Consider the following 25,892-nt stretch of genomic DNA (forward strand, 5'->3'; position numbering starts at 1 on the left):
ATACTGTCTTTGTACCTGAATCATACCCCCTTAAAAGTTTGAAAGACAGTACAGCTACAGTGGAATAAGATATAGAAAATCATTACACTAACTGAAAGATGTAGAAGGTCATGTGAGAATGTTGAAATCATGTGAAGTGAAAGTGAAAGTCGCTCAGTCATGTCCAACTCTTTGTGACCCCATGGACTATACAGTCCATGTGATTCTTGAGGCTAGAATACTGGAGTGGGTAGCCTTTCCTTTCTCCAGGGGATCTTCCCAACCCAGGGATCAAACCCAGGTCTCCTGCATTGCAGGCGGATTCTTTACCAGCTGAACCACAAGAGAAGCCCAAGAATACTAGAGTGGGTAGCCTATCCCTTCTCCAGTGGATCTTCCCGACCCAGGAATTAAACTGGGGTCTCCTGTGTTGCAGGTGAATTCTTTACCAACTGAGCTACCAGGGAAGCCCAAATGAGACCATAAAAATGTAATGGAAAATTCACACTTTTGTGAAGTATTATGCAATAAGATGGAGAGACCATATCTCAAAATTTATAATTCCCAGAAAGCCAGGACTATGTGCAGGGAAGGGTCTTCTACAACGCAATATCCTGCTACATTTTCAATAGCCACTTAAATTATGTTTTAGGGATTATCAAAAGAAACCAAAGGCATACCACAAAATAAGAGTAACTGCAAAAAAGAGAGCTCCTGATTTTCAAGAGGTAAAAATTTCACTTTCGGATACCAGTAGAAACCTTTCTGCATTTTTTTCCCAAGATGAATTTTAAATTGGTCAAATAAAACACATTTTCATAGAACACAATCTGGAAGCAACATAAAACAACATGCTCATTTCGTTCCTATTCTTATATCCCTTGCTATCTAGCACTTGGCGAAGCACACACTGAATAATGACCAAATCAATGTTTGCTGCCTTTCTGAAAAGGACTGAGAGTTCTAGTTCTTAGTTGTAAGTGGGGAAAGTGGATTTTTGTAAAGATCCCATGTTAGAGAGAGGGGTGTCTCACTTGCTCCAGCAGCTGCCTGAGCCTGTGTAACTGGGACTCCAGCTGTTTATTGTGGTCTTCCAGGATTTGCATCCTGGCTTCCAGGCGGCCTTTGTGTTGACGCAGTAGCTTGGCCTCAGCAATGAGCTCAGCATCCCGGGGACTCTGTGGCGAGGTGGGCATCATCTCAGGAGGGGACGGCAGTGGGGACAGGCCTTTATGTTCATGCTGCTCCTTGAGACGATCATATTCAGCCTGCAGATTCCTATTTGGCATCAAAGAAGTGGGGGGAAAAAACAAGGGAAAAAACAAGAAAAAGGAAGTTGAATATCATCACCACATTTCTTATACTAATGGCAGAGAGATATATCTGACCGCCACCAAACACAATAGCAAGCAAAAGAGAGGCACTTAATGAATGGTTTTTATGATGACAATTTTAGCAATGCTTAAAGAAAAAAACAAAAAAACAAAATAAAGTTTGAAGCGTCTGCCTGGTGTGTGTGAGGGGAGATGCTTTTCAATCTTCTATACTTCTAGCCTTGTGAGTGCTATGTTTACATAATTAAGCAGCAAAGGAGTTAATCATTGTGTAAATATTGCCTTAGAATGTCATCGGATTATAATTCTTCTACTTCTATTGACACTTGGGTTTGCTTAAACAAATGATCAAATATTTTCAACAGCGTGGTAGAAGAACATAGTAAGAGTGTACCCATGTACCCACCATGGTGCTTTAATATACTTAACATATGCCATATTTTCTTCAAAATTTTGAAGAAATAAAATATGACAGTTACAGCAGAAGCTTCCCCACAAGTTCTCCTTATTGTATCAGTCCCCTGCTCACCACTACCCCTAAGGAGATAAAGCCATCCTGAGTTCCATGTCCAGCATTACCATGATATCCCCATTACTAGGTTGAACTTAATAAAGCTAGTGATATTCAGCTTTTTTAAACCTACATAAATGGCCGTTTCATGCGATTCAATCTAATAGCATTATTTAACATAGCATGTTCTTAAACTTTAAGAACTTTGTTGAAGCATATACATCCCATTCTAAGAGCTGCTTTTTGCCTTCAACATTCTTTTGCAGCTTGAATATGCCATCCACATTCTCCTGTCAAAGATCATTTAGGTTGTTCCCAACTTTTCCCAATACAAACAGCGATACAACGAACTTCCTTCTACCTGTCTCCTTGAATACTTGTTTGAAAGAGTCTTTACAGAATATATGTAGATGTAAAATTGTTGGGTTCTAGCACCACCATCAACATTGCCACAGATCACCAAACTGCTCTCCTAAATGTTTTTATACCAATTCGCTCTCCCACCATCAGTGAGTGAGGTTTTCCATTTGGCCACATCTTCAACAAATCCTTGGTGTTACCAAACATGTAAGTTTCAGGTGATGGGTACATTTTATTGGTGAGGCTGACCTCTTTTTTTTGGCTGTGCCACACAGCTCATGGGATCTCAGTTCCCTGACCAGGGATCAAACCCACACCCTTGGCAGTGAAAGCACAGAATCGTTGGATGGCCAGGGAATTCCTAGGGGATGAACGTCTTTCATCTTAGTTGGCTTTTAATGTTTCCGTAGCTGCTTCCCTACTGGCTTGTCTTTTTCTTATGCAAATTCTGGATATGTTCTAGATGCTTATTTATTGCCAATTATAGCATAGCAAATACTATCTCTTAGCACAGCTAATTTTGACTTTTACTCTTGGCATCCTATTATACAACAATTTTTCATTTCAAAACATTTCTCCATGTTTTCTGAGTGTCATGTTTTAAGAAAATCTCCTGTACACCTACATTTTAGAGTTTACAACTCTGTTTTTCACATTTACAACTTAACCCAGAATCTTTTGTTTGGTGTGAACATGAAATCTAACTTGACTCCCCCTGACATAGATAACTTATTAAGCCAGCCCTGTGCCTTGTATAGGCCACCTTTCCCTGACTCCCACTGATTTCAATGGCATTTTTATAGTCCATTGAGCACACATAAATACACAAGTGTGCTTCAGAGGTCTCTATTCTCTGTGGTTGGTTTATTATTTGTGTGTCCCTGTGCAAATTCCACACCTTGGCTGTGAATATCTTGTGATCTGGTAGGCCTGCTCACTCCCACTCTGTTCTGCCATAAAATTGTCTTGGCTCTTCATATCTCTTTGATCATCTCTATGATTTTAGAGTCAAGATTTCCTATTCCAGGAAAATCCTTGTTGACATTTAGCGTTTGAGTGACACTGACTGTATGGAATAAAATGGAAACAGCTGACTTTGCATTATTGAGTCTTTACATCAGGGCTGTGGTTAAGCTCTTCAGTTACCCCAGGCGCCTTTTATGTCAAATAATCTCCTATAACTTAATGTGTTTTTCCCCTAGCTTTTAAGTTGAATACTTAAGTCCTTTCTTTTTATGTTTTTTAATAGAGACATTTAGGGGTATGGGTTTCCTTCTTGCTTTCAAATTGTTGAGAATACCAACAGAGGGCACTTCTGTTATTTGGTACCTAGCAAATGATTAGAACTCTTGGTATCCTTCTTCCAGTTATAATGAACACCAAAATAGGATGGTAGATTTCTATTGTTCACAGATGTTATTTCATTGGGTTAGAGAATGTCCTAGCTACAAAGGTGGAAGATCTCTATCAATGAGAAAGGACAGGAGAAGAAGTAGTGAGCAGTCAAGAAGAGTTTTTACCTTGTCCAGTTGGAGGAGGAAAAATAATCTTATGATCAGGCTTCCTGTTATGTGTGTGTGCTCAATTGTGTCTGACTCTTTGCAACCCCATGGACTGTAGCCTGCCAGGCTTCTCTGTCCATGGGATTTCTCAGGCAAGAACACTGGAGCATGTTGCCATTTCCTACTCCAGGGGATCTTCCCAACCCAGGGATCAAACCTGTGTCTCCAGAGGCTCTTGTTTTGCAAGAGGGTTTTTCCTCTTAGGAAAATGTTTTCTGTTGCTCCATACCTGGAATGAACGTTCCTCAGGAATGGCACATCTTCCAGAACGTCCAGTTTCAAAATGCTGGACCTCCATACCAAAGAAGATTTTATTTCAATCCAATTTAATCTCTTTTTTTGTTTTTGTTTGAAGTTCTACCCAGGGAAGAACCCTAGAGGAGGGCATGGCAACCCACTCAAGTATTCTTGCTGGGAGAATCCCATGAACAGAGGAGCCTGGTGGGCTACAGTCCATAGGGTCACAAAGAGTCAGGACACGACTGAAGTGACTTAGCATGCACAAAGATCTACCCTATACCTAATGTTACCAGTTTTCCAGGAATCTGTTTCAAGTAATACAGGGAAATCAGTCAATGATCTTTTTCATTTACAGGAATATACTCTATTTGTATTGACTGAAATTCTGTCTGCTGTCAGTCTTCACAGAGAGTTATCATGTAGTTTGTTTCCTAGCAATCTGCCTTGACAAAGCAGTAATAAGAAGAAATTCATCAAAATAAGTTTACCCTTAGCTAGGTTCTGTACATAGGTCCTCTGGGTATAAGCCAACACAAGTAGTTCATGTTAATTAAATCCAATTTCTGGCCACTCAATTGACAATCATCTAAATGTTTCTGTGAACTTGAAGCATCATCCACTCTTCAGAGGGTTTCATTTCATAGAAATTATTATCTATGTTTTTCTGCTTGAAGTATCCGCTAAAAGAAATCCACCTTCATTGAAATGTCCCAACTGATAACACCTTTTTATATGCAGAATCCTATTCAAAACTCTTTCTACCAGAGTGGGTCATCCACAATGACCTTTTTGAAAACATTGCTTTTAGACATGGGCTTCAGAATAGTACAACAAACGACTACCGTCTTACCACTTATTTCTCACACAGTTATCTACCTTTTCCAGAGAGGTGTTTGTTTGGGCCTAGTTTTCCATGAAGCTCTCCTTTAATGAGTTATTTATAAGCGCCCTTGTTCAGAAACCATGGTTTAATATATACAACATACTGCATTTCTGTTTTTATGTTTTCCAGTAAAAAACAGAGAGAACTCATTTGAATCAGTCAGGACTTCCCAAAGCTGAGCTGTAAAGAATACCAATTGCTCTACACAGGCCTTTCTTGCCTTCCCAGATGTTTGAAATTTCTCTCAGGAGACCGTTTCCTTAAAGACACACATCATTCTTCAGTTCTGGAAGATTCTTGGTGGTTATTGCTTCTCTGCCATTTCCTCCCTTCTCTTCTTCTGAACCTTGTACTAGGTATATTTTACAGCCTTATGGTCCATTCCCTATCTTTCTTAATTGCTTATTTATATTTATCTGTTTTTCTTACTGCTTTGTATAGTGAAGTCCTCAGAATCATCTCTTTTCAATTCCTTACTTCCTCTGGGTCCAGCCTAGTTTACCATATCTATTGAGTTCAGGGGGAAGATCCCCTGGAGGAGGGCATGGCAACCCACTCCAGTATTCTTGCCTGGAGAATCACATAGACAGAGGAGCCTGGCGGGCTCCAGTGCATGAGGTCGCAAAGAGCTGGACATGACTGAGTGATCAACACTTCAACTTTTTCACATAAGTATGTGTATGTCTCCCTCCATGTGTGTTTTGGCAGGACCCTGATTTCAAATTTCTGGCTCTGTGCCCCGAGCTGGTGAGGAGAATTCTGTTGTTTAGTCACTAAGTCGTGTCTGACTCTGCATTTTAATTACTGCTATTCCAACAGGAGTTGAAAGTTTATTGACTAAGCCCCACATACTACTGCCTAGCCCACCATTTCTGGTCCACAGAGATGTTCATCTTGTTTTAAAGCACAGTTACGACTTTTTAATTTTTTTCACTCCATATATTACCTACCACTGGAAAAATAGAAGGAGCAGAAGACGCCACCTCAAAGCAAAAGCTAACATTATATTAATCAGAAAGCTACCAGGATGTGTTGATTTTATAAATGTCTGATCAAGGTTTCCTCAGCACTCATTCAAATCTAAATTTACCACAGCAGGGTCCAATGAACCAAACAAGTACCTTCTCCTAAACAAATATGTGGCACACATAAAACTTCTATTAAGCTGAATAACAGGTCTGAGTTTGAAAGAATACTTTTTTCCCCTGAAGTTCTGAGGCAGGACAAGTTATAATGGCAAAGGTTAAAACAGCCAGAAATAGCTCAAAAGGAGGTATGTTTGCCAGAAACCAAGTAAAACATGAAGTTTTTCGAGTCTAAATTCTCTTTTACAGGTATTTATACATTTTCAAGATTACCAAGAAAAACTGATGTTCAAAGAGTTGAATTAGAGATAACTTTTACTATACATTTCCTAATAAATGTGGTCATGGTTACAGAGTGGTTTTAGGGGTTGGGAAATATTTATAAGGGCTAAAGGGCTTAAGTCATTTTCTTATATTTAAAAACATCTATGTCAGTACCCTTTAAAGTATATCATAATGCTACATTTTTTTGGATACAGTATTTATAAAGCACATAGGTGATATAGCATTCCCATAAAAGATCAATGAGATACCACTGTTCCAAGGTGACTCATTTTAAACCTTAACCACAAGTATACAATCTACTCATTTTAACAGTTGGCGGTCGATTTGTATTATTACTGATATATATTTTGCTTTTCTTGAAGTTATACATGCACATTTCACTCCTATTGACTCTCTAATTGTTGGAAGGTATTTGTGGAGTCATTTCAACATAGATGAATGTATGTCAGGAATCAGATGCCGACTCCACAGAGAATCTATTTAGGCTCCTGATTATCTTGTAAATTATATTTCTCTGGTATCCCTAAAGAACACTAATTCAAATTCACTTCACATGGTTTCTGTCACCACAATTTCTTCCTGCAGCCAGTTATGCTAAAAAAAAAAAAAAGTCTGCCATCTATTATTAATTTATTCTCCACAGAGTTTTAAAAAATCCCTCCATTCTACAACTATGTAGCTCTATCTGATTAATTTTATGTCATCATGTGTATAAATGTGGTGGTCCAGATACAAATTTGCATTAAATATTTTTTTCCTAACTAGCTAATGGATATAAGAGACAGAAAAGAGAGAAATCAAATTGGCTTTACCTCCACGTGCTGAAAACATGAAAGCATCCAGCCCCTCTGGCAATCATAACTAGCTCTCTGCTAGTTGCAATAAAGAACATTACAACAATCTTTGTGTAATTTCTATTAATCTATTGCTGTCAATCAAGTGTTTTCAGTGCAGGTCATGTACTCTTTAAATAGAACCTCCTTACTGTAATTAAATACTTGTATGAAGATCACTTTTCAGTGATCATAGTCTTAACAGTCTTATACATCCAACTGTATATCAAAGCATGAGCACACATAACATCTATTTCATAAAGCGAGAACAACTACAAAGGTTTGCCTCTAAAAAGATTAGGTCCAGAGAAATCCAGCTTTACCCTCGTATAGTATTAAAAGCTGCTAAATCATATCCACCAATGTGGATTTGGGTACATGTAGTAAATCACACAGAACTACTATGGCAATTATAAATCCGGCAAATTAGCAGTTTCTAAAAAAAAAAAAAAAGGCAAAGACACATTTCATAAGCGTGAGGTATTTTAAAAACTGGAAATTGCACAGAGCCTTTTTCAATTATAGTTGAAATATTTAAAGCTATACTGTAAAGTTTTATCAAACACAAAGTCAAAAATACCCCTAAACCAGAGAAAAAGAGACATTAATATGCCTTGGCACTACCAGTGTTAATTAAGGAGCCGCTCACAGGGTGGGAAGTAAAAATATGCATATTTTAGGTTTGCCTTAAGCAAAACAGTAAAAATGGCAGGAACCCCCCAGGCTCTTGTTTCCAATCCTTCTCTCAGCATTGTCCCCTTGTAATGCATTCAGAGCTCTTCATTTCCAACCCCTTTCTACTGAATAAACCTTAGTGGGATTTTATAATCGTACCATTTCTTCCAGTGATATCTGCATTGAAACACAATATTGAATCAAGTAAAGAAATGTGAGATAATTTTTCTTTGGGCACACTGTCTTTTTGGTCCCTTTTGCAACCTATGGGTGAGGCGGGAATTAGAAGAGGGCTTGAGAGAATGGTTTGGGAGTCAGAAAGACCTTGATTCAAAGCCAGGCTATGCCAACTGCTGAGGCTAGAAAACTGCCCTAAGCTCTTACCATGTCAGGAGGCTCAGTGGGCCAGTGCAGTCTACAGTCTCTATGTACAGCTCTGTTAGAACCAGGCCTGGCTCATTCTAAGTATTCATAATTATTATGACTTCTTTCTCCCTATATTGTCTACTCTGTGGATTTGCAAACTTCGGTGTGTTGAAAGCTACTTACCAAAAAGTGAAGTCGCTCATTTGTGTCCGATTCTTTGCGACCCCATGGACTGTAGCCTGCCTGGCTCCTCCCTCCATGGGATTCTCCAGGCAAGAATACTGGAGTGGGTTGCCATTGCCTTCTCCAGGGGATCTTCCTGGCCCAGGGTTCGAACCTGGGTCTCCCACATTGCAGGCAGACTCTTTACCATCTGGGCTGCCAGGGAAATCCCTACTTACCAAAAGAAAGCACTTAAACTATCTGAAAGAACAGCAATCTAGTAAAACCTACTGAGCTTGGCACTATATATATATATATATATATACACATATATACATACACACACACACACATATATATATATATACATACACACACACACACACATATATATATATCACTCACACACACACACACACACACATATATATATATATACATACACACACACACACATATATATATATATCACTCACACACACACACACACATATATATATATATACATGCTTCCCTGGTGGCTCATCTAAAGAACCCACCTGCCAATGCAGGAGACGAAGGTTTGATAGCTGGGTCAGGAAGATCCCCTGGAGAAGGCAATGGCAACCCATTCCAGTATTCTTGCCTGGGAAATCCCATGGATGGAGGAGCCAGGCAGGCTATACAGTCCATGGGGTTGCAAAGAGTCAGACACGACTGAACAACTAAAGAACAACACACTCGCTCTTTATATATATAGGTTAGCTTGAGAACACTTACAAGTTGATTCATCATATTTTCTTTAATTCTAGTCCCCACCCCCCATCACTATAGTAGCTACCCCCAGAATCTGGTAATTACTCTATATTTTCCATCATCTTTGCTGTAGTAAAGTGTATCACAGCTGACCATCTGGGCAAAATGAAATCACTAAGCTAAGATCACTAGGATGAGATTTCCTCAGATTTGACCAAATTTGCTGGGCATGTGACCACATGATAAAACTTTACCCATAGATTATTGTAATAAACTGTTCAGACCAAATTTACAGGGTTAATATATTTAGATATACTCTATTCTCAGGAGTTGTCCTTGACATAGCAATCTATATCTTGCTCAAGCTCCATGAGACAGAACCTGACAGTATTAATTGACTCTAGTTTGCTTTTATCTTCAATGACTGAGATTTTTTTCAAATTTGATCAAATTCCTGATCAAGGACTAATACAGTATTATCTAAGAATAAGTGTATTAATCAGAGGTTCAAAACAAGTTCATTTTTAAAATGAGTTCATTTTTAAAAATCCCATTATACTTAGAAATAAGGTAGACAGACAAAACCCAAGACGAGTATGACAGTGACTAGTTTTAACCATCCAAAAAGCATGCTAAGATGGGAAAGGTTTTAGAAGTGAGGAAGTCTGGTCTCCAGGAATAGTACCATTGGGAAAAGTGTGTTTCAATTTTCAAACATATATAGTAAAATATCAAACTTTCATTATCTGTGGTCAGCAAAAAGCTATAACAGTCTCAAAGAGAATCATAATTTTAAGCTTTGTGTGTCCTGACTTGAGTCCCTCATGAGTAGTTAGACCTGGCCTTAAATTCTCCCAGTAAATTTATCTTGTTGGCCTATTTTTCATTTCCTGGCATGCACTGCTATACACTCTTGCTGTATTTGATCCTATGGTCTCCTCTATTACAATGATAGAAACTAAAGAATCATTTCTATAAAGTCCCAGTACTCACACACAAAAGTTCATGGCAGAACTATTCACAATAGCCATTCAGTGGAAACAACTCAAATGTCCATCAACTACCAGATGAATGTTTTAGAATGTAGTATTTCCATATGATGAAATATCACTCAGTAATAGAAAAGAATGAAGTGCTAATACATGCTGTAAACAAAGCTAGTGGAGATGATGGAATTCCAGCTGAGCTATTGAAAATTCTAAAAGATGATGCTGTTAAAGTGCTGCACTCAGTATGTAGACAGATTTGTCAACACTTGGCAGTGGACAAAGGATTGGAAAAGGTCACTTTTCATTCCAACTGCAAAGAAGGCAATGCCAAAGAATGCTCAAACTACCATACAATTGCACTCATTTCACATGCTAACAAGGTTATGCTAAAAACCAAGGTTATGCTAGGTTTCAACAGGAACTGAGAAGTTCTAGATGTACAAGCTGGATTTAGAAAAGGCAGAGGAAACAGATCAAATGGGCAACATTTGCTGGACCATGGAGAAAGCAAGGGAATTCCAAAAAAACCATCTACCTCTTCTTTATTGACTACCCTAAAGTCTTTGACTGTGTGGATCACAACAAACTGTGGAAAATTCTAAAAGAGATGGGACTACCAGAACACCTTACCTGTCTCCAGAGAAACCTGGATATGGATCAGGAAGCAACAGTTAGAATCAGACATGAACAACTAACTGCAAATTGGGAAAGGAGTATGCAAATTGGCTGCATACTGTCACCCTACTTATTTAACTTCTATGCAGAGTGCATCATGCGAAATGCCAGGCTGGATAAAGCTCAAGCTGGAATCAAGACTGCTTGGAGAAATATCAACAACCTCAGATACGTAGATGACACCACTGTAATGGCAGAAAGTAAAGAGAAACTAAAGAGCTTCTTCATGAAGGTGAAAGAGGAGAGTGAAAAAGCTGGCTTGAAACTCAACATTCAAAAAATGAAGATCATGGCATCTGCTCCCATCACTTCATGGCAAACAGAAGGTGATAAAATGGAAACAGGACAGATTTTATTTTCCTGGGCTCCAGAATCACTGTGGACAGTGACTACAGTCATGAAATTAAAAGACAGTTGCTCCTCACCAGGAAAGCTATGACAAACCTAGACAGTATATTATAAAGCAGAGACATTACTTTGCCAACAAAAGGTCTACATAGTCAAAGCTATGGTTTTTCTGGTAGTCATGTATGGATGTGAAAGTTAGACCATAAAGAAGGCTGAGCGTTGAAGAATTGATGCTTTAGAACTGTGGTGCTGGAGAAGCCTCTTGAGAGTCCTCTGGACTGCAAGGAGATCAAATAAGTAAATCCTAAAGGCAATGAACCCTGAATATTCATTGGAAGGACTGATGTTGATGCTGACACTCCAATACTTTGGCCATCTGATGCTAAGTGCCAACTCACTGGAAAAGATCCTGATGCTGGGAAAGAATGAGGACAAGAGAAGAGGGAAGCAGAGGATGAGATGGTTGGATAGCATCACTGACTCAATGGACAAGAGTTTGAACAAACTCTGGGAGACAATGGAGGACAGATGAGCCTGGTATGGTTCAGTCCATGGGGTGGCAAAGAGTCGGACACAACTTAGCAATTGAACTAATACATGCTCTAACATAACAGTCCCTTGAAAATATTATGCTACATGAAAGAAGTCAGTTACAAATGACCCCCTATTATATGAAATGTCCAGAATAAACAAATCCATGCAGACAAAGTAGATTATTGATTGTCTAGGGCTAGAGTGTGGTTGTCTTGGAAGAAATGCAGAGTGACTGAAAATTGGTATGGGGTTTCTTTTTGGGGTGAGGAAATTGTTATAAAGTTGGTTATGTGATGATGGTTACACAATTCTGTGAATATACTAATAATTAGGGACTTACACACTTTAAATGGGTTAATTTTATGGTATGTGAATTATATCTTGGTAAAGCTCTTATTAGCTCAGACGGTAAAGCATCTGCCTACAATGCACGAGACCCGGGTTCAATCCCTGGGTTGGGAAGATCCCCTGGAGAAGGAAATGGCAACCCACTCCAGTACTCTTGCTTGGAAAATCCCATGGATGGAGGAGCCTGGTAGGCTACAGTCCATGGGGTCCCAAAGAGTCGGACACAACTGAGTGACTTCACTTCAAAGCTTTTATAAAAAATAAGTTATAAATTCAAAATTCTACTTCTTATAGAACAAAAGATATTTCCCCAATGAGGTAAATAATTTTCTAATGTTTTCTCCTACTATGGAGAAATCAAGTTTAAGCCATGTACATAAGAGAAATATGGCGTGTACATGCCTACAGAATTTATCTATGCAGACACGTCTAAGGATTTTCAGACAATGAATTTAAAAGAGAGCCCCAAAAATAATCCCAGGAAATCTTCAAGTCTGGGTTAACCTAAACAACTTCAATGTTTTCAGTTGAATGGAAAATGACATAAAGGACCACCCACAGAATGGGAGAAAATATTGCAAACAAAGTGACTGACAAGGGATTAACCTCCAAAATATACAAACAGCTCATGTAGCTCTATGTCAACAAACAAACAACCTAATCAACAAATGGGCAGAAGATCTAAATAGACATTTCTCCAAAGAAGACATACAGATGGCCAAAAGGCACATGAAAAGATGCTCAACATCACTAATTATCAGAGAAATACAAATCTAAACTACAGTGAGGTTATCACCTCACACTGCTCAGAATGGCCATCATCAAAAGGTCTACAAACAATAAATGTTGGAGAGGATGTGGAGAAAAGGGAACCCTCCTACACTGTTGGTGGGAATGTAAATTGGTACAGCCACTATGAAAACCAGTATGGAGATTCCTTAAAAAACTAGAGTTACCATATGATCCAGCAATCCCACTCCTGGTCATATATCCAGAGGAATCTTTAATTTGAAAAGATACATGTGCCCCAGTGTTCACTGATGCACTATTTACAACAGCCAAGACATGGAAATAACCTAAATGTCCACCAACAAATGAATGGATAAAGATGATGTGGTACACATATACATTGGAATACTACTCAGCCATTAAGAATGAAATAATGCCTTTTGCAGCAACATGGATGGACCTAGAGATGCTAAGTGAAGTAAGTCAGAGAAAGACAAATACCATATGATATCGCTTACATGTGAAATCTAAAGAAGATGATACAAATAAACTTAAAAAAACAGAAATAGAGTTACAGATGCAGAAACTGATGGTTTATAGTTACCAGGGAGGGAAGGGGAGGAGAGGGATAACTGGGACTGACGCACACACACACAACTTTATATAAAACAAGTAACGGGAAGATTTTTACCATCTGAGCCACCAGGGAAGCCATCATGGAGTGCTACTCAGCAATAAAAAGAAGTGACTACTTACTATATATAAAATAGATAACTAATAAGGACCTACTGTATAGCACAGGGAACTCTACTCATACTCTGGAATGACCTGTATGGTAAAATAATCTAGAAAAGAGCGCATATATGTATATGTGCAACTGATTCATTTTGCTGTACAGCAAAAACTAACACAATATTGTAAATCAACTATACTCCAATAAAAGTTAAAAAGAAGAAAATAAATAGGTTTATTAAAGATTTTGGGCAAAGAACAATAACATATGACATGAGAAAAACAAAGAAGACAGCTGAAAACCAGCCAAAAAATCTGGCAGGCCACAAGAAAAGTCCAAAGGGCATTTATCCATTCCTTTAATGAACACGTATTTCTACACCCAGCACTACAGAGAGAAAGATAAGTGAGACACAGTCCCTTGCCATTCAACAGCTCAGCTTCTAGTGTGTGGGATACTGTTTAGTTTCCTGTAGACAAATCTTATACTACCGGGTAAAAGGGCTGTGAATTATGCTCATTGTTTAAGCTAAGAATAGAGGTTATTTCTATCCTCAAAACAGTCACTTGGAGTTACTCAGAAATTATAGAAAAAGGATCATATGGATTTACCTATTAACTGCAGTTAGCAGACAGAGTGGTACCAAAAGGTAACCCAGGACTTGAAGATACAGAACTTTAATTATTAACATAGCAGGGGGGAAAAGGGGGAGGGTTTGATAGTCTACAGAAGTCATCCAAGTATGTAATTAATACAAAGCAGGAAACCATTTCTAACTTTGCTACTGGTGGAGAACTGGGCCTGGCCAGTTACAATCCAGTACACCAGGAGGTCCTTGGTCTTCTTTCCACATAAGCTCTCTTCCTAGGAGGACCCTGTCTTCTCTCTAGGCTTCCACCTCCAAGCCCATGACCTCACCTCCCCTACCCATTACTTCTCACCTCAATCTAGACTTCTAGCTCTAGACCTGTCTTTTCCACAGTCTCCTGGATGTCCCCATTAGCCATGGGTTCTGTGAGCTTAACCTTGCTACGTACCAAGCCATGCAAAGTCGACAGGTTCATCGTTTATCTTTCCTCTAACATTTCAGTGCCAGAAAACTAATCAGTTTCCTCAAGTAGCATTATACAGGACTGTATTCTCTGCAAACCCGTGCACTCTAGCCTGCCAGGCTCCTCTGTCCATGGGATTTCCCAAGGCAAGAATGCTGGAGTGGGTTGCCATTTCCTTCAACATGTTCAAAATGTATACCTCAATATGTCATCGAGATGAATGTTACACCTGCATTCCTGCTAATATCTTCCCATGTGTTAGTAATACACTTTTGTACCACAACCCAGGAGAGGCCTCAAGTAACTACTAGCCTTTGCATCTAACAACTTAGAAAGCAAAATCCAACAGTAATCATTGTAGAAGCCAAAGTTCCTGTCTTTGGTGCATATGTTTCAAGAGTCAATCAGTTAACGACAATTAAGAACTCCATACAGCAAATTAATTTTGTCAAGTTCTTGGTGGAATTTCTTCTTGCTGGTTTGATTGCAAAGCCAGGTCACTTCCACTGGGATATTCTGTAAAAGCCCTCATATAATTATCTAATCTTATGGGAGATAATTCAATACCTATCTTTGAATTTTCCAGACTAAATCATTTTGGTCTCTGGGATTGTAGGACTTCCCTACTGGAGAAAATCAGGAGTTCAATTTTGTGAGAAAAATCCAAGCTCCATTTGCAGAGACATGAGTACCGACCTGTGAAAGTGAAGTCGCTAAGTCATGTCTGACTCTTTGCGACTCCGTGGACTGTAGCCCACCAGGCTCCTTCCATCCGTGGGATTCTCCAGGCAAGAGTACTGGAGTGGGGTGCTAGTTCTTACCAAAGTGAGTTCCACAGAACACTACAATTGGGCTGATGTCAAGGATGTATAACCATCACTGGGTTTAAACAAAGATAATCATGTTTCTTTACTTCTTTCATCCAACAATGAGAGAGAGACAAATCATTGTTTCCTCTTAGCCCCCTGCCTGCAGGGAACCTGAAATCAAATTTGAAGCTCAATTATATCAACTAAGCTAATCCCTACTATGTTCATTGCTTTACTATTTCTACATTGCTACATTTTTTTAAAAAATCCTTTTTGGAAAGTGAATACATAAAAGCAATATAGGAAATTTCCACTTGAATCTCCTGGGGCAAACAACAGGATGCTCAGAACATAGTTCTTTTTCTCTATCCATTGACCTTGGCTGCTTAGTAGCTTTTCTTGTATGTTCTATGGTTTTTGTTTACTTGTCATGTCCCAGTTGCCTAGTGAAAAAATTCAGACTGCCCCATTCCTCCTTCTCTCATCTTCCCTGGCCTCATTCATCCAGTGACCTTCCCATTTTTTCAGCCCTTCTTCACTTGTGTAACGGATCCTTAGTTAAGAACCTTGCCATCTTTCAACGAACTGTTGCTCTGTCCTTCTGCCAGTCTCCATGGCTTTAGCTCCCTGCCTACAATCATTTTTCTCCATCATTTCCTCCTCAAAAAGCCCTCACTGCTCAACTGCTTATAGGATAAATACAAACTCCTTTGTCTGACATATAAAACCCTTTCAACAGTGATCTCCAGCTACCATTCCACTACTCTCTTGTTCTTTCCCTCCTGTGCTCTGAACGCACATATCTCATGGTCTCAACAGACTGGAAGGCTCATCCTTACTTCCTCTTTCAGCCTGGAAACTCTGATTCAGCCTTTCTTCAACTCTCTTCAATACAAGCACTTGTAATACTGGGTTACACTTAGTTGTTTACATGTTAATGTCTTTTTTATTACATTTTGAGCTCCATGAGAGTAAGAATCAAGGCTTATCCCTTTTTGTAGTCTTGGTACTTTGAAAAATACATTAAGTATTCACTAACTATCTGGTGAGTTGAGTGGAATGATATCCTCAGGTTTGGAATGTAACTAAAGAAAGTTAAGACTATAGTCAGTTCTACTGTAGCATGATGGTCTGGTAATAAAAGCTACAAGAAGGATGAGGGTCTTCATGGAGGATCTAAAAGGGAAACTGGCTTGTAAGAACTTCAGCTTTTATCCAGCCTGTTCTAGGAAGACAATGGCTATACCAGGAAATCGTGAATACTGTTATCACTGGAGGGGTTACTTAGGTTTTTCTCTGAGATAAAGCAATCTTGTTGTTCAGTAACTTAAGTTGTGTCTGACTCTTTTGTGACCCCACAGACTGTAGCCCTCCAGGCTCCTCTGTCCATGGGACTTTCCGGGCAAGAATACTAGAGTGGGTTGCCATTTCCTTCTCCAGGGGATCTTCCTAATTCAAGGATCAAACCAGTGTCTCCTGCATTGGCAGGTGGGTTCTTTACTGCTGAGCCACAAGGGAAGCCTGAAGCAATCCTTATGCCTATCTAATTTCCTGTGCCAAGGCCTAAGCTCACCAGTTTTACTTTTGTTATCATTTCTAAGATATCTAAGACACAAGACCCTAAAATGGAGTGATACCTCCAATCTTTAAAAAATATATATTTCCCACTTAAACAGAATGAGTATTTGCACCTAAAACTTCATGCTGTTGTCCATCAACAGACAAATGGATAAAGAAGATGTGGTACATACACACACAATGGAATATTACTCAGCCATAAAAAAGAGCGAAATAATGCCATTTGCAACAACATGGATGGACCTAGAGATTATCATACTAAATGAAGTCAGACAAAGACTAATATATCACTTATATGTGGAATTTAAGAAACAGTACAAATGAATTTATTTAAAGAACACAAACAGACTCACAAGACATAGAAACCAAACCTATAGTTACCAAAAGGGAAGAGAGGGAGGGATAAAGTACAGTTTGGGATTAACAGATACTACCATATATAAAATAAACAACAAGGATTTACCATATAGCGTAGGGAACTATATACAGTATCTTGTGATAACCTATAATGGCAAAAAAGTACACACATACACACATACTTCAATTACTTTGCTATACACCTGAAACACAATATTGTAAATCATCTATACTTCAATTTTAAAAAAAGACTAGAATCTAAGTTAAATTGTCTGTTTACAGAGGATTATAATATGCACATTAAAACCATCTTTACTGTGAAAAAGAAAAATTTCTTCAAAAAAACCTCAGGCTGCTCCCCAAAAAGGTTGAGGGTCACATTAACACATTTAGTGTAACAAGACAGTTAAAAAGAGGGAGAGCTCAGATAAAGGAGGAAATAAATTGTCATTCAACATCATTCATCCACATCCATGAATGGGATAGGATGAACTGGTCCCCCTGAGCTTTGGTTAACTCAGGATAAACTGAAGGAACTTGGGTTACTGGGTTGCTTAGTTGGAAACCAAGCCTCTGAATCATGGTGACCCTGCCCCATGCAACTGTCCTCCCAGCCTGAGGCAAGCTTATTAAATGCAGTAGGTATGTCCTTCAGGTTCTCTTGCCATGAAAGATATTGGTGGTCTGATGTATGTGGGAAAACTAGCTCCCTTTATCTTAAAAGGTTCTGGAGCCCTTTGTTTTGGGGGCTCATAGTGCCAAGTGGCATTAGGCCCCAGTTTCATTAAATGTCTCATACACTGCTCTTTTGAATTTATAAAACTGTAAAGACCAACTACGAGAATCAGAATCTACCAGTGATGTCTACTAGATAGTGACCATGCACTGTTACCTTCCTCACCCTTGTTCCTTACCCAGACTTCACCCTTGTTCCTTACCCAGACTTCGTCACCTACAACAGCGTTTTCGGAGGTGCTCCTGATTGGGCTTCCCTGGTGGCTCAGATGGTAAAGAATCTGCCTGCAGTACAGGGGACCTGGGTTCAATTCCTGGGTTGAGAAGATCCCCTGGAGAAGGAAATGGCAACCCACTCCAGTATTCTTGCCTGGAGAATCCCACAGAGAGAGGAGCCTAGTGGGCTACTGTCCGTAGGATCATAAAGAGTCCGACATGATTGAGCGACTAACACTTTCACTTCTCTTGTTCAAAACAAGGCCTCCTCCTGTGCCCTGTGCCTCTTTCCCTCCTGTCTACTCTGGGAAAAGCTCTCTTCCCCCCTTTTAATCTGGCATATTCCTCCAGCATGTGTAAAGTTATTAGGGATCTTTTTTTTTTTTTTTCCTTTTTTAATTTTTTAAAAATTTCAGGTATACACGTGCTCCCCATCCTGAACCCTCCTCCCTCCCCCCTCCCCATACCATCCCCCTGGGCTGTCCCAGCGCACCAGCCCCAAGCATCCAGCATCGTGCACTGAACCTGGACTGGCATCTCGTTTCATACATGACATTTCACATGTTTCAGTGCCATTCTCCCAAATCTTCCCACCCTCTCCCTCTCCCACAGAGTCCATAAGACTGTTCTATACATCAGTGTCTCTTTTGCTGTCTCGTATACAGGGTTATCGTTACCATCTTTCTAAATTCCATATATATGCGTTAGTATACTGTATTGATGTTTTTCCTTCTGGCTTACTTCACTCTGTATAATAGGGATCTTTAAGTAGAACAAAAAGACCAAATGAACACTGCACGGCACCCTGTGAAATAATCCCAACCACGGATTACAAATATTTGCATATGTAGAGAGCTGGGAGAACGACAGCCAGAGGACAAGGCTGGAAAAAGATTCACTTTTCTCTACATGTCTTTGGATTTCCCATAATGTGCATGAATTACTTACTAAAATAATAAAAGGAATTATATAAACATTTTAGTGTTTACATCTTCTAGAGTTCTACCAAGCCCAGTGTTCTCCTTCTGCCATGCGCTCCCTGGGTAGATAAATTTACCCTCAGTCTCAACTACCAGTTGTGAGCTGGTGACTCACAGATCTGTTCTCTCTGGCCCACACCCCTCCTGCAAGCTTCACAGTTTCACTCCTCCCTGTCACACATTTGTCCGTGGGTATGTCACCAGAAGGGCTTCCCAGGTGGCTCAGTGGAAAAGAATCTGCCTGCCAATGCAGGAGACGAAGGTTCGATCCCTGGAGTGGGAAGATCCCCTGGAGAAGGGAATGGCAACCCACTCCAGTATTCTTGCCTGGAGAATTCCATGGATGGGGGCCCTGGCAGGCTACAGTCCATAGGGTCACAAAAAGTTGGACATGATTTAGCAACTCAACAAACATCACCAGAACCTCAAACTCGATGTCTTCTGCACCCCATTCACCATCTTCCAGTGACTCAACCTTGAGGAAGGCCCTCGATAAATCCTGCTGAATCGAAGGGCAAACTCTCAATTTATCAGTAGACAGCTCCTCCTGAGTTGTCAGTCCCAGCTGTCCACAAACCTTGTTGTGCCTCATCCAGAATTGGGGCTCATTCCTTCCCTCCGCAGATCCAACTAACCAGCCAGCCACACAGCCCTACCCCTCCCCCAAAATATCCCTCACCCCTTTTCTATTACCTTCCTGTAGGCCCTTATCTCTTTCCTGGGCTTCCATGCTCCCTGCCAATATGACTCCTTCTTCCAGGATTGTGCTTTTCAAAGTCCTCACCCACTCCCAGCCCCATCCACACACAGCTGTCCAGTCATGCATATAAGTCTAACAGGATCAATCCTGGCTCACCCTGGTGTGGGGGGCAGCGTGCAGGAGGCCCCTACTCCTCAGCACCTCATCACATCTTTGTCCATCCCCACCTGGCCTTGCTGACCTGTCTGGCTTTGTCTCTTCCCATTCCCTGCCTTGTTACAGAAGACACACCACAGTTTACAGTTTCCAAACATCCTGTGCTGTTCCTCCCCACATCTCTGTGGGGGAATGCCCACTCATGACCCCCTTTAGCTTCATCTTGGCCATCTCCTCACCATCATGTGAGTCTCGCACAAAGACCTAAGAAAGGAACATGGAATAAAGATATCCTGAGACTGTGAAGATTGAAAACCAGCAGACTCTGGCCCGGTCATCATGTCATTTGTAAGGGAAAGCAACAGGATTATGATCACCAGCTAGTGTAATTCAGTGGTATAAGTAGCCAATCTTGAATTTCTCTGAATATAACATTAACGATCTTACATAGCCATTGGAGGAATGAAAAGGATCAAGGGAATACTCACATTTAGGCTGCATAATGACTGGCTGCCCAACAACAAGATATATGAAAGGTACTGAGTAGGTAGGTACTAGAAGTCCAGATTCCCCTGGCATCATATAATATCTACTAACCATCTTAATTAACTGTAGACTTCGCAGTGAATCTGGTTAGTATTTACCCTCCTTTTAGACTTGGGAACAATCTAATCAATTTGATGTGCAGGCAGCAGAATGACAATGAGGTTTTGTCTTTCATAACAGTTACCTTTTTCATTGCCAGGGTCCTACCTAGAATCTCACAGCAAGTCTGAGTTCATTTAGACAGTGCAGAGAAAAATACCTTGGAATTTGACACTACAGATTTAAGTCAGGAGATTGCAGGCTTTCATCTATGCATGAAAAAGTAAACTTTGGGTTTGCAATGCCAAAGACACACAGTGGAGCAAATTCTCAGTATCCAACTGGGCTCAACCAAAGAGGTGAATCAGAATTATCTGTGGTATGAGAGAGAGACATTATGCAGAAGTGAAACATTACAGACTGCAGAAGTCACTAGTCACTCAAATTTATGAGAGATGCTATTGAGAAAATTCTGAGTCAGACTTAGCTTCTGCTCAGAGCTTTCACCTTATCTTTGTAGCATAAGCCACGAATCAGAGAATGCTGGGGAGGAGGGTGGAGACAGGCAGGGCTTAGGATTTGGAAAATGAATTTTGAGCATTCTAAATTTATGACAAAGCAATGCTTGGTGCTCATCAAAGACGTTTAAAAAGGGGAAGTATTCTGAAAAGCAAGTAGAAGAAAAGCTTCCAAAAGGCTTTTCTCTATGAAATTAGGTTTTAAGAAGAGTTTTCACCAAAACTAAATGCAAGAGTTAGTAACAATGAAAATAAATTCAGCTTCATTTCCATGCATTTATCCATTAATTTATTCAACAAATATTTATTGAATGCTATGTGCAACAATTGGGAGAAATGGAATTCTAAAGACAGAGATAAGATACCCCTAGGATACTTCCTAATTAGCCATTTTCTGTTTTTCAAGGTGATGGTGGGGAGGTGTCATGAATAAGAATAACAGAATTCAGTAACATATCTAGTCAGGAATGGAGATCTTCAAGCCTCCTTCCTTTGCTGTCCTTTGGAGATAAGCCCTTGCTACAGAATAAAGGAACACAAAGTACCCATATACATATGTCCAGAGGACCCAAGACACTCTCAGTTTTCAATATCCTTTCCCATTTGCTCTAAATGTGTGCTTGTATTTGTTCAATTATGCAGCCAATTTGACTAGGGAAATACAGCCAGCTTGGTGGGCAACTAATGACCTCCTGGGTTCTCTCAGAGGAAAGACAGGAAATGGAGAGTTACAGGCTCCTTAGGCAACACTGAAGTCGGATCATGAAGACAAAGCCATGCCTCTTTGAAGCTCTTTGAGAAGTGCAAGAAGACAGGAGCGGCTAGAGCAAAGAAAATCAGAGGCTACTTTCAGGAGAGGATCTCAGCAGAGCAGCAGTCCCCAATCTTTTTGGTACCAGGGACTGAGTTTGTGGACGATAGTTTTTGCACAGACCAGGGCTGCGTGGGGGTGGTTTTGGGATGATTCAAGCGCTTTTGCTGCCACTGATCTGACAGGAGGTACTGGTCCGTGGCCCAGAGGTTGGGGACCCTTGCTGCAGACACATTTCTTTGGGACTGGTATGAAGTGAAGACATGACAAAGCAGAGAAAGAAGGAAGCTCATCCTGACCTTTAGTTGAGGGTCAAAATAACTTACAGAAAGACTGGCACCAACACCAGATTCATTTTGGATTTCTGAGCAGCCCTGGAATATTTTCTTTTTTCTTTCTTTCAGAGAACATACCATTTCATTTTAAGGGAATGGCCTTGGATACTTTGTGTGATGCTTTTGAATGGTGGGGCCGGAGAAGACTTTTGAGAATCCCTTGGACAGCAAGGAGATCAAACCAGTCAACCCTAAAGGAAATCAGTCCTGAATATTCACTGGAAGGACTAATGCTGAAGCTCCAATACTTTGGCTACCTGATGCGAAGAGCTGACTCTTTGGAAAAGACCCTGATGCTAGGAAAGACTGAAGGCAGGAGGAGAAAGGGGCAGCAGAGGATGAGATGCTTAGAAAGCATCACCAATTCAGTGGACATGAATTTAAGCAAACTCTGGGAGATAGTGACGGACAGGGAGGCCTGGCATGCTGCAGTCCATGGGATCGCAAAGAGTCGGACATGACTTAGTGACTGAACAACAAATTAGATGTCTTTTGGGGTAAGGTGGTTATCACTGTGCCACAGGTAGATGAATAGGTTTATTCATGTGTAGTCCTAAAAATATTCCCTCCAGTATAAGTACCTTCATGGAATGTGCTACAATTCTACGTAAATGATACTTATATAAGATGACTCTTCTTTATGCTAGGGCGCAAGGCAGAGTTGACTATTCTGAGTCAGAAAATCTGGATCTGGAGTTGGTTCTTCCACTGGCTGTCTGAAATTTAGGTCAAGCCATTTGAACCCCTCTGAACCTACATTTTCTTATCAATCTTCTACATAGCACTTTTAGGAAGATGGAATGACCCAAAATGCACTACAGTGCTCTGAAAATGATGAAATGCTAATATAAACGATAGTTTCAGTACTCTTCACCAACACTCTTTGGCCTGGTTGTAATGGTATGGAGGGAAGGTGCAGCAGTAATAAACAGAACTCTTGACCAATGAGATAGAAAGACATGGAGCACAACGGACATTCACATAGTAGAAAAATATTCTCAGCCCTGGGTAACATCAAATTCTATTTATAATACCAATACCAGCTTTTCTTCCTATTTGACTTTGATTCCTAAAATAATTAAAGACTTAACATAAATGAATACTAATGACACTCAATACAGTAAAGGGAAAGGTTTTATCTACCATGATATTCACTGTCAGTCTTACATATAAAGCCCCAAATAATGTTACTGTTAAAACCAACAGAATGCTCAGTATTCCCTCCTGAATGGTACCTGTGTGATCTCTTTTCTGTATTCTTACCTCAGGCTTTTACCAAAAATTTCTGGAAAACCCACTAAAGAGTCGCACTGTGCTAAGCACGATAGGGGACATTAACATGATTAAGACACAGTCCTTATTCCAAAGGCATTCACTGTCTTCATTAGAGAGAGGTGGGGTGTGTGGGGGTGGTGGTGGCAGGTAGCTGATAAAAAAGCTAACTGAAACGAAGTTCATGGAGAAAGATCCAAGGCATTATGAAGATCTAGACAAACGACAGATTACTTCCAAATGCAGGGACCGATTAGTACAGTGATAACCACTTTACCCTGAAAGACATCTAATTTGTTGTTGTTGTTCAGTCGCTAAGTCATGTCCAACTTTTTGCGACCCCGTGGACTAGACAAATGACAGATTACTTCCAAATGCAGCCCCATCTGCTAGGAGCTTGGTGGGGAAAATCATTCTGAGCAATGGCGTGGAGGATGGCAGCTAGGCTAAGAAGCAAGCTTGAGCTGAACCCTGAAAGTGGATGAGAGCAGGATGCATTCAGAAACAGTAGTTACAATAGCACAGCCAGAATCTAGGTACACAAGATGACGACAGTGTAAAAAACCAGGTCAAGAGAAAATTGTGGAAGGCTGAAAATATCCAGCTGAGAAGCTAGGTTTTTTAAAAAAGATGCAGAAATCTAGTCAAGGAAGAATGCCATGATGGCTCTTGGGACTGGGAAGATGCACAACTACCATCAGTAGGGAGGATATAGTGGGGGTGAGAGACAGACTAGAGGCAAGCCGACCAGGTAAGGAGCTCCGGCCACAGGTCAGAGGAACTGAGAGCTACACAGAGGCCTGGGGCAGCAGCAAGCAATGGATGAATGGCAGTTTGCCTTTTCATCTTCAGGTGACACAGTCCCCAAGGGCACTTGGTTCTCAGACATACTGTGTTGCTAAGATGAAGAGGTCTTTGTGCCTTGGGCTAAACCAAAGACATGAAAGTACTCTAGTCCCACAAATTTGAGCCACTGCTCCTTTACAGACCTGCCTGGTGGCATCTGTCTAAAGAAGGCACACTGAGTTAGAAGTGATCACATGCAAAAGCCTTTCTTAAGCAAGGGCCCTGTGATGTCATACACATAACACAAAAGCAAAGTCCAATGATTCGCATCATTCTGATGCCACACAACATGCCAAACCTTTATATCTTTGTCCTCTGTGGAGTCATAAATTTTGTTTTTAACTTTTATATAATTTCTTGTCTTTTCCCATGAACATCTTTTTCAAGTGATGACTGACAACTAGAATTATCTCACTAACCTGCTAGGATGGTGAGCATAAATGATTTCTGTATTTGATGATGGAAAATAAGATGACTAATTCATCCCCAAATATGACCAGTGAGCCTCCTTTCGTAAATGCTTTAAGATAGGTAATATGCCCAAACACATGTACAAATTGTATCATCAGAAAATTAAATGACCTACTTTGTTCTTAAACTCTATTCTCAAATATGAGATCAAAGCCTCTAAAATACATGCAGCAAATCAAATACCACCACGAGCATTCATTTCTTTAATACCTAATGTATGAATTCTTACTTATGCTATTACATTCATTTTCTTCTTTCAGATGACAGAAAAAGAGACTCTGTAAATGGAGCTAAACAGATTATTGGAGAAAACAGTTAGACATAGAATGACTCTAAGTGAAGATTCCTGGCACTTTTCTATGTGTGCAAGTGTATGCGCTCTGCATCCCAATGACAAAGCTAGAAAGAAAACTCACCTGTTTTCTTCCTCAAGATCTGCTAGGATTCTCTCTAGCTCCCCTCTTTCCTCACTCTCTAAGGAAATCAAGATCTGGGCAGGACTACGAGGCTGGCTCAGGGGGGAGTCCTGGTTCAAACTTTGGCAGTAATGCTGGATTAACAAATGTTCATCATCTCTGGAAAATAAAATCAAAGGTTTTGGTTTTTTCCCCCCTTATTTTGCTTTGGGGGGCAGGGACTCGGGCGTCTACTTTAAAATTGAAACAGTTATTTCCTCTTAACAATTAATTAGACCCTTTTTGCTGCTTTTAAAGACATTTTGATACTCTTGAGGTTGTGGTTCTACCCTCCTATTGGTGACAGTTTCAAGTGTTTCTTGCTCAGATTTTCCATCGAATCTGGGTGGTCGATTTACATGAGTAAATCAATGGCTTCAATTTCTTAACCCCACTGAAGCAGGATGGTAACAATAATGAAACTATACATTAAATGACTATTTCATTCAATTATTGTTTAGCTAGAAAAACAAAAATCAGCAGGAAAAAAAAAGAGCCATTAACGTGACTTATTAAGAGAGGACTGAACAACTCATTACTTAGAGCAGCTTCGAAAGACTAATCTTCAGGAACAAAGAGGCCAAAGGCTTGTATTTTGGGAGGCAGCTGCCATCTTTCTTTATATCCATGGATTCTCTAATACACAGGAG

At 40.1% G+C, this 25,892-nt stretch overlaps 1 protein-coding gene across 23 annotated transcripts in view; it reads right to left on the minus strand.

Moving 5' to 3' along the window:
• DMD (dystrophin) overlaps nt 1-25,892 on the minus strand; it is a 2,667,987-nt gene that overhangs the window by 41,041 nt on the left and 2,601,054 nt on the right. For 21 of the 23 annotated variants that reach the window (XM_086387503.1, XM_086387500.1, XM_086387504.1 and 18 more), the window contains 2 exons: nt 25,204-25,362; nt 1,014-1,257 (listed from right to left, as the gene is read on the minus strand). In XM_086387503.1, the coding sequence (XP_086243629.1) occupies nt 1,014-1,257; nt 25,204-25,362 (403 nt within the window). The remainder of the gene's footprint in view (nt 1-1,013; nt 1,258-25,203; nt 25,363-25,892) is intronic. The other 2 variants (XM_086387509.1, XM_086387510.1) reach the window with 1 other exon arrangement.

The sequence above is a fragment of the Bos grunniens genome, chromosome X (genome assembly GCF_055505025.1).
Source record: "Bos grunniens cultivar Pamir isolate PY7600 chromosome X, Bosgru_T2T1.0, whole genome shotgun sequence".
Lineage (NCBI taxonomy): Eukaryota > Metazoa > Chordata > Mammalia > Artiodactyla > Bovidae > Bos > Bos grunniens.